This window comes from Xenopus laevis, chromosome 1S, assembly GCF_017654675.1.
Source record: "Xenopus laevis strain J_2021 chromosome 1S, Xenopus_laevis_v10.1, whole genome shotgun sequence".
Taxonomy (NCBI): domain Eukaryota; kingdom Metazoa; phylum Chordata; class Amphibia; order Anura; family Pipidae; genus Xenopus; species Xenopus laevis.
In genome coordinates, this window is record NC_054372.1 from 94,033,124 (window position 1) to 94,042,841 (window position 9,718).

At 40.0% G+C, this 9,718-nt stretch overlaps 1 protein-coding gene across 1 annotated transcript; it reads right to left on the minus strand.

The window, feature by feature from the left end:
• Nucleotides 1–1,632: 1,632 nt before the first annotated feature.
• enc1.2.S (ectodermal-neural cortex (with BTB-like domain), gene 2 S homeolog) lies at nt 1,633–8,745 on the minus strand (the record flags this gene model as incomplete). Its single annotated transcript, NM_001092349.1, is given in 4 exon segments — nt 1,633–1,856; nt 3,465–5,258; nt 7,982–8,066; nt 8,653–8,745. A coding segment is annotated over 1 exon segment (1,767 nt). The 3' UTR covers nt 1,633–1,856; nt 3,465–3,473.
• Between the last annotated feature and the right edge of the window lie 973 nt (nt 8,746–9,718).

Consider the following 9,718-nt stretch of genomic DNA (forward strand, 5'->3'; position numbering starts at 1 on the left):
TGATTCTGCACACCAAGTACCTACTGGGGTTCGACATCTCTTATGTGACTACAATCTATTTCATACAATATTGCTGTTCTGGCACTTCACATGCATTGCGTATGTGCTAACATCCATTACACAGTTTGGACTGACCACGATTATCTGCATGGAGCTTGTGCTTAGTTGAAACAGCAGTCATTTAAATTATTATGCATGCACTTCCCTCATATCCTACTCTTTGACTCAGTATTGGGGTGTTAGTATATCCAACAGAGGGATCCCTCTTCCTATATGCAGCGCTGCTTGTTTTTTTGTTTTTAACCAGTAGTACATGGCATGGTGGTAAATAAATATTGCCTTTTATTGACATTTTGAAATGTGTTTACTTATTATAATATAGTACTATGGGGCTGAATGGCTAAGGGATTAAGTCCCAATTTTGTATGTATATGAACAATTGGTTTGTTTGTGGACGCCCCGATCCATCTCAGCTCCATCTTCACTAGCATACGTGCACCCTCCCTTGAGCTCAGTCTCTACAATTCTCTAGAGGAAAAGAACTTTCATTTGAAGCAACGTAGGTGATTCTTCACAGTCAGGACAATGAGATTGTGGAATGCACTGTCGGGTGATGTTGTTATGGCTGATTCATTTAATGCCTTTATGAGAGGCTTGGATGATTTCTTGGACAGACATAATATCCAAGGATATTGTGATACTAAAATCTATAGGTAGTGTATGAGTATATATAGTTTATGTGAGTGTACGGATGGGTCAGTGTGTGTATGTATCGATGCCGGGTTTCATATGGAGGGATTGAACTTGATGGACTTTGGTCATTTTTCAATCCGATCTAACTAGGTTACTATATAACATAGCCACACCCTTTCTCCTACTGAAGTGAACTGTAAACCATGTAGATGGATGTGCAAATCAGCTCCATCGGCTTGCCATGCAGGTGTGAATGGAAAAATAGGCCCTGGCATTTCAGGTACATAAAGACCCTAACAGCACCCCACAAGCACAATAAATATGGTCTATAGCAATTTACAGCAGCACCTCTGGTGGTTACCAGAACACACAGTCCAGGTCATTCAGCACGTTGTTACAACAAATAGAGACCCAGTTCAGAGCATGTGGCTGGCTGAAACCAGAGATCTCTTCCCAAAAAAAATAGGCTGAGATGTTTGTTGTTAGTAATTTTTCTTTATAATACACAAAACAATAACATTTCACAAAGGACTGACTGATAAAATACAGTGCAACGTTTGGTCAGTGTCCACACTCATAAAACAAAGACGTTGCATTCCAGTACTGGAGGGCACCTTTAAAACCAGGATATTAATTATTAACTGACAGTTACTGAGAGTTTGTTCATTTGCTTATCTTTCCATAAGTAAAACTATACTGTGGAAGTTTCCCTCAAGCACTGGTTACTGTTCATATCGTACACAAATTCTTTAAAATTGTTTAAGATATAAACACAACAAATTAGAGAAGAAAAATATTCGTCCACACAAAGTACTTTTCTCCGATTGGCATAAATACATTTCTCCCTCTGTTTCTGACTGCTTTAATATGAACTAGAGGAATTTTTTAAGGAAAAAGGAATCTGTGAGATTCGGTTATATGGACATGAAAAGTTTTTTGTTTTTTTTTTTTATTTTAAAAAAAGCCATTTTAATATAAAATGATAATTTTTTTGAGCAGAAATCCGCTCAAGTCACTCGTGAAAAAATACAATAAAAACCCTTTAAACCGGGTTAATATATATTACAGAATCCAATGCAGCTGCTCAGGTCGATCATAATCAAAATTCCAATTCAGAAAAACGTTCCATGGCTGTGTGATGTGTTCCAAACCTTCAGATAAACCTGCAAATCAAACGATAATATTAAACATTTATCCACAGTCACTGAATAACAGAAAACTAAAAATACATATAATCTGAATACAAGCAACTATAAGAAACAGTTTATAAGCATTTAGAGAATTCCATGTAAAATTTGTGAATATGCGAATCCTTTTGTACTACTGTATGCAGCTAGAGACTGCTATTCCTATGTTAAAGCAAGTGTGCTTTACCTGTTAATTTTTTTTTTTTTATAAAATATAAGCCAGTCAAGCTGCATAAATCTGTTAAAGGTGGCCTTTGACTCACATTCGTATGCTACAACAGTGCTGTGCTATTGATCCCTGCTAACCTGAATCTCACACAGGGCACAACATTTTCTCAAGAATAATTATGTTGACAGCCTACAAGGGATTTCAAGTATTTGTTCCATTATTGTTTTGTCTTGTTGTACATTAAATAACCCACCATTTAGAGGGCAATCACCAACTCCTGTTTTATGGCTCACAAAGCAATTAAAAGGTTTAGCAGCAAAGGAAATATGTGCCCAAGGCCAACAAAGCACTACTAGGCTCACATTTCAGGTAGTCAAGTCATCCAAAATATTAAGGAATGCTTCAATTGTGATCAACAGTAAGAGCACTCAAAATAAATGAAGATTAACCATTTTGTTGTAAATGTAGAAACATATGCCAGATGAAGAGCTTCCCAAGCATCTATAAAAAGGGTATTACAAATGCTTTTATGTATCTTGTCTTTGCCATTGTTCAGGTTTCCAAAGCCAAAAAATCTTGTGGGGCTGTGCAGTAGATAATGGCTGATAAAAAGTGAGAAATATAAGAAAGCAGGGGCAACAATAGGCACTGACATACCATAAAGCAAAAAAAAAATCTTCTTTCCCAACACTTGCTGTCAGCCAGTGACTGTTCAACTAAGGGTGGTGGCACACGTGAAGATTCAGGGGAGATTAGTCGCCCAACGACAAGTCTTCTCTTCTTCAGGAGACTAATCTCATAGAAATGCCTTCCTGCCGGCAAGAATATGTATAGCCGGCGGGATGGCAAACGAATCACTGGTTTTTCCGAAGTTGCCTGAAGTTTCCTAATGAGGCAACTGCGGGCGACTTGAGAAATGTATGCCATCCCACTGGCGATTCGTATTCTTGCTGGCGGGAAGGCATTTGGGAAGATTAGTCGTCCGAAGTAGGTGAGATTTGTCGATGGGCGACTAATCCCCCCCCTGAATCTTCACGTGAGCCATCACCCTTAACTGGAAGAAATCACCCAAGATTCCAGTGAGCTCTTGGAAAGTAGTCCAACATATCATAAAGTGTACATCATCCCATACAGAATAGGTATAGACCACTTCTTTAGTTGGGTAATGTACAAACAAGAAAGATAATTTGCTTCACGGCTAATAACCCATCAGATGTTTGCTTTCAATGATACGTTTTTGGCTCTTATGTGTCACTATGAGCCTGTTTTAATATATTGTATTACATTTTCCCTTATACAGGAAAAAACTCTTCCTTTGGGTTTTTGCAAACTAGAAATGCCATTTGCTCTGCTTTACATAACATTTGGCAGTGGACTTCTATTTACACCTTATTCAAAACCTTAGTTTAATTTACCTTTCATGCCTAAGCAGTAAGATACTTCCATGTGCTGACAAATGCAGTTGGAATCAAGGAGTAGGGGACAGTGGTTACGCTACTCCATGTGTCTGTTGAAGGGTCATAACAGTCCAAGGTCTTGCATCTCTGAGCTCCACAGTAACCTCCCACCACATACAGTCTGTTCCCAGAAGCTACCGCCCTGCAACTGATCCGCTTAGAAGATACGTCACCAAATCTGCACCACTGATAGGTCTCACTGTTGAATCTGTAAGCTGAACTAGCAGAGAACTCTGTGTCCCCACCTACCACAATGACATCATTTCCAAGAAGAGCAGCACCAGTGTAACGCCAGGGTTGTGGACAGGTGGCAGCCACTGTCCATCTGTTTTGAAGAGGGTCAAAGCACTGAACTTTGGGGAGTTTTTCTCTGTTGACACTAGTGCCACCAAACACAAAAAGTTTAAGTTTGGCTCCCACTACAGCTGCATTGCTAACTCCTTCCCGTAGAGGGGCAACCAAAGACCATTTGTCTGTCTGAGGGTCGTAATGTTCAACTTGTTTTAGAGACACTGAAGGGGATGCTGGGAAAGACCCTGCCATAGCAGTATGTCCTCCAACAACATACAAACAATTGTCAAGCTCAGCAGAACCATGCCCAAACCTAGCCACAATCATAGCTCCTGCTTTGGACCACTCATCATGAAGAGTGTCATAAACCCAGACATCCTTGGAGGCTCCATTTTCTGCACCTTTCCCACCTGTAACATACACTTTGCAGCCAATGGCACAAGCACTGCATTCCTTGCGTGGACTTGGAATATCAGTCTTGGGAATTATCTCAGTAGTCTTTTGGTCCATTACATAAATCTTGTCACACATGAAAGTCTGCCCACCTAGCAAAAGTAGAGCTTGATTGACTTTTCGGGGGCGAGCACAAAAACCAGTCACCACACCATCATTCTGAAGAATCTTAGTTCTACATCGTGCTGCCTCTTCAACAATCTCTTTTGCTAGCTTATTCCGAACTACAAGCTCATCAGTGGCCAGGCATCGCAGATATTGATCGGGCAGGAGTGCCAAACGCACATATCGCAGTAGGTCTGGGAGGTCATCAAGACGAATGCTTAAATCAAACTTAATCCAGCCCATCACTGCCTCATAGACTAAACTTTCATCTTCCACTTCAAGTTCCTCACTCAGAACCAGTTCCATTAGTTTTAGTTTGGGAAGTCTAAAGAAGTCTTCGGTGTTTGACAACTCTACAAAATTGGAGAGGCACATTCTCCATGACAGTTCTAGCAACCTTTCACAGCAGTGAGCATCTGATATCAACATCATGTTTAGGCAGTTGGCTGGATGGAGATTCTTTTCCAAGAATTCAGCTGCTGCATCTCTTATGTCATGAAACTGTAACATATCTCCAGCCTCTAGGAGGGATTCAGCATTCTCTTCATTTAGAATAATACGGGCAGAATATGCATAATCAAGGAGCAGTTCAAGAACCTCAGGGTGCAGAGCATCCTGAAAATTTACTTCCCGATCTTGGCTTTCCTTCAGTCCGACACTAAACATGGCCTCAAAATATCGGCTGCTGGAAGCCAACACAGCCTTGTGACATGGAAAGCTGCGGTTTCCTGCCAACAGCACTATGTCTGTGAAGAGATTGCGTTTGCGGAGCAGGTTTAGCTGTGTGAGGAGGCTATCCGCATGACCAGGCTTGTGAAACAGGTGGATGTTCATAGAGCCCGTGCTGGAACGGGACTTGCGGTTCTCGTGGTTGCTGACAGACATCTTTATAAAGTTCCAAATCTGAAAAGAACACAAAATAGTTATATGCCAGGTCAAAAACAAAAGGGAACACACTATAGATTACAAAATCTACTAAAAGAAAAATCTAATGAATAATGCTTAGTCTTTACGCCTTTCCTTTCTTTTATATATGCATAAAACTATAGATTTCTAAATTATTTTATAGAAATACCTATATTAAGAATATATTCTTTAGGAGGTGTCTGGATTCTCTGTTGCTTACCTTCTGCAGCAGGAAATGCAAGAGATTAAGCCTAAACTTTCTGCTTGCTTACTCAGCATCCTCCCTTTGGTATTTTCCACATACACCTTAGGACATGGTTCGCAGAAAAGGTGGGGAAGAAACTTCCTATCCTTAAGCTCTGAACTGGAACTTTATTACTAAAGCTCTGAACACTTAACCTTTTGCAAGCCTCTTTCCTGTATACTTTGAAAAAGATTATTTCTAAATTACTGTTGGCTACTGGCAAAAAGGCAAATTTTTGTGAATGCATAATTCCATATAATCTCAAAGTGACCATACGCTGGCCAATAAAAACTGCTGACAGTAAAGGGGGTGGCCCCTGTCAACCTGACCCAAAACAGGGTGAAATCTAGGGATTATGGGTTTTTTTGCATTTTGCCATTCTGAAAATTTCTAGAACTTGTGTTATATAGCTAACCTTAAGAGGTAAGCAGAAAAACACTTGAAACTTTGCATATGTTCCCAATAACATAACAGAAACCATATGATACTGCTAGTAAGGGTGGTTATTAGCCTGAAAACGCACAAATATGTTTTCAGGTTAAGGTTATCAGTCGTAGTTTCTTTAAAAATCAATGGGAGGGGCATAGGCAGTTTTGAGCATTCCCCATCAAGAAAAGTACTCCAGCGAAGAAACCCCACCACATACATTTTAGCCTTTGACCTACACAACAAAACTGTGCAGTTAGGGTAACATGAATACACAAGATTCACTGTAAAACATACACATATTTTAACAAGGGATTCGATCTGCAATCTCTAAAATTTTATGTGCAAACTGTTTGTTTTTTTTGATACTTTGTTGCTTTTCTATTGTTAATGTGGCCACGGCGTTATTGCGCGCACACACACACTTAGATTTAGGCAGTACAAAGGTCATACCATTGTTAATTATTCAACTATGCAAAGTTAATAAACAGTCTAACAGTCTCGGCCAGCTTTATTCTACAGCTAAGCAAACAAAACACCCTTTGTCGCTTCCTGTTAGACACAAGCCTTCAGAATTAATATCATCAAAGCTGCATTTTAACCCTTTCATTAAAGGAACAGAAAAAGTAAAGCAATCCTCCACCATTCAGCAAAAAGCCGAGGCCCCCTGTAAGGTCTCAAAGTGCTTAACCTTGTGGGAAAATGCTCTGACATTCCAATTAGAGTCATGAAAGCAGCCATACATGTCTGGACTTAAAACCCTGTTTGACAACTTCCGTCAGCCTGCAGAATGCAGATGTGGAGTAAATGCATGGCCTATAAACGCGCTTTAGATTAACAACAGCAAGGATATAAACAGCCCAAATCCCCTGCAATATTTGCTACAGGGCAAATACAGTTCCACATATTCTCACTGTTTAGTAACAACACAATCTGTACTTCTGCTCATTTATCAGCAACATGAAAAATGACATCAGAATCACTTTGACCAGTCTCTTAAAATTCTGGCCCCTCTCTGATCACTGGACACTATATGCAGGATTCGTTCTTTACAGACAAAGCAACTAAGAATTATCAAGCATTTCCCTGTCTCACACTTTTCAATAACTGCAAGCTCAAGACCTGCTTCATCAGACAACAAACAATAGTGAATAAATAGATGAAAAACAGACATTTGCTCCCTTTAAACTATTCATTTTGCTTTTAAATATTCCACACATGCATTCCTTACTGAGTTTGTTCCTGGCAGCACAATTACCGTTGCTTTACAGCAGGGGTCCCCAACTTTTTTTTACCTGAAAGTCACATTCAATTGTAAAAAGAGTTGGGGAGCAATACAAGAATAAAAGTTAATCTGAGGGCTAAATACGTGCAATAATTGGCTATTTATTAGTGCCTATGTGGAATAACAGTCTCAATGAGACTCTGTTTGGTAGTACACATGGTGCGGTCAAATGTTTCCCATTCAAATCAATTATATGTTGCAGAGGCTGATCTCAGGTCCTCTTCAGCCAGCTGGAAAGCACTTCATGCTTCTTCAGCCATACCTTTCAATTTTCCTTATGCCAGCTTCATGCTGTATCACGCATCTCCTACATCTGACTCTGCTAATCCCCAAATGTTTCTTGTACATCACCTTTCTACCATCTTTGTTAGGGCAGTGATCTCCAACCAGTGGCTCATAAGCAACATGTTGCTCTCTGCTGCCAGTGTCCTCATATTAAGTGCCCATTTTGAAATTCCTGTCTTAAATTCAAGATTTGGAGACATAAAGGCACAGGTTTACCTCAACAGAGCTTCCTGTAGGCTAGCAGTCCACATTAGGCTACGGATTAGGCAAACACAGCCCTTACTGGCATCCCAAAGGAATTTTGTTTCTTCTTGTGTGGCGCCCCAACAGCATTTACATTTGAATGTGACTTGTGTATGAAGAAAAGTTGGGGACCACTGTGTTAGGATAAGGCTTTTCTTATGTGTCCTTTGTTAAAGATCATTAATAGCTAGAGCCTAGAAATGTACTACAAGCACGCACAAGCCAGTGGTAACTTACCTTGCTTTGGTGTGATAGTAATAGGCTCAGGGGTTCAGGTCTTCATATCTACTCTGTCATAGAGTTGCCGGAAGAGTTCCAGGAGCTAGAAAGCAAGTTACAATCAAAATTAGTCTGGAAGAAGCCAAGTATGGGGGGTGATTTATAATACAGAATATCTTATTAGTAGATACATATTGTACTGATATATTAAACTATACAAGTATAGGTGTAAGAGTGAATATGCACATGGCATACAGAAAATACCGTGCTTTAACAATAAACATGAATGGGATAACACCACTCAAGGAGCTTACACTCTAATACACCAGCACTATTTTGGTAACACGTTTCTATTCTATATCACTCCATTTGAAAAAATCTTATCTCACCATGAAATTCTTAAAGTGACAGTTTCCACTTAAAGACACAATGCTTCTCAGGAAACTTCAAGGAAGAAGGGGAGGGGGGTTAGTCAGGGTTGTGAATGTGATACTGTGTAATGGGAATAGTATGTAAGTGTGTTGTTAATGAGACTACCTTCTCAGCCCTACTCATGGGAAATGTCTGTAAAGACAATCTGTCACAGCCAGAGATTAATGAAGGTTTAGGGAAAATGAGATCAATTACAATGTACAAGTAAATAGTGTAAGCTTCCCAGTGGAAAGACTCCGCAAACAAAAAATTGTCACCTTTATCCCCTGCCAAACGTCTCTAGAAGAAACGTGGGTGTGTACCAGCGAAGAACTCCATTACCTGCTCTCCCTGCACAAATTCTTTCTCTCCTCTCGCTCACACTAAACCCTGAAGCTGGGACAAAGCCTATTTACTATTCCACTCGCACGCTCCGCCCATTCACGACGCAGCCAATCAACGAAGAATCAAGAATCATTTTCAGATTCCTGCAGAGCCCTGGAGTTTCTGGGTCCTAATGCTCGGTCGACTTCCTGATGGTGTTCTGTCATATTTGCTAAATTGCTCAGGTAATATTTTTTTTTTTAATGAAAAGGAAATGCATGATATTCCATAATTATATATACATTTTATCCATACATAAGTGGTTTAATTAATGTTGTGGTTCTTTCAGTAATAAAATGGGTAACAGCAGTATTTATTACAAAAAAAATACCACATTCCATTTAAACTGTGGTAAAGGTTCAGACGAGATTCAAGAACCTTAGATTGGGTTAGATTAGAATTTAGAACAGATTCAATTTTTATACAAAGATCTAAAGCAGATCTCATATAGAACTGATGCCCCAATCCCACCTCAGCCTTCAGGGCTGCTTGTCTTTGTTTCTGTTTGTTGCATCGTCTCCCCCCACCCGTGTGTTATAGAGGGCTGCAGAAGATGTTGGTTCTTATAAGTATACCAGTGGCATAACTAGGGATGCACCAAAGGGATATGGCTCGGGATTTGGTCAGGATTCAGCCTTTTTCAGCAGGATTCGGATTCGGCCGAATCCATCTGCCCGGCCGAACCGAATCCGAATTTGCATATACAAATTAGGGGCAGGGAGGGAAATTGCGTGACTTTTTGTCACATAACAAGGAAGTAAAAAATGTTTTCCCCTTCCAAACCCTAATTTGCATATTCAAATTGGGATTCGGTTAGGTATTCGTCCGAATCTTTCGAGGAGGATTCGGGGGTTCAGCCAAATCCAAAATAGTGGATTCGGTGCATCCCTAGGCATAACTATATGTTACTGGGCTGCACAGCAAATTAATTTTAGGTCCCCCAACATACCCAGAGGTTGT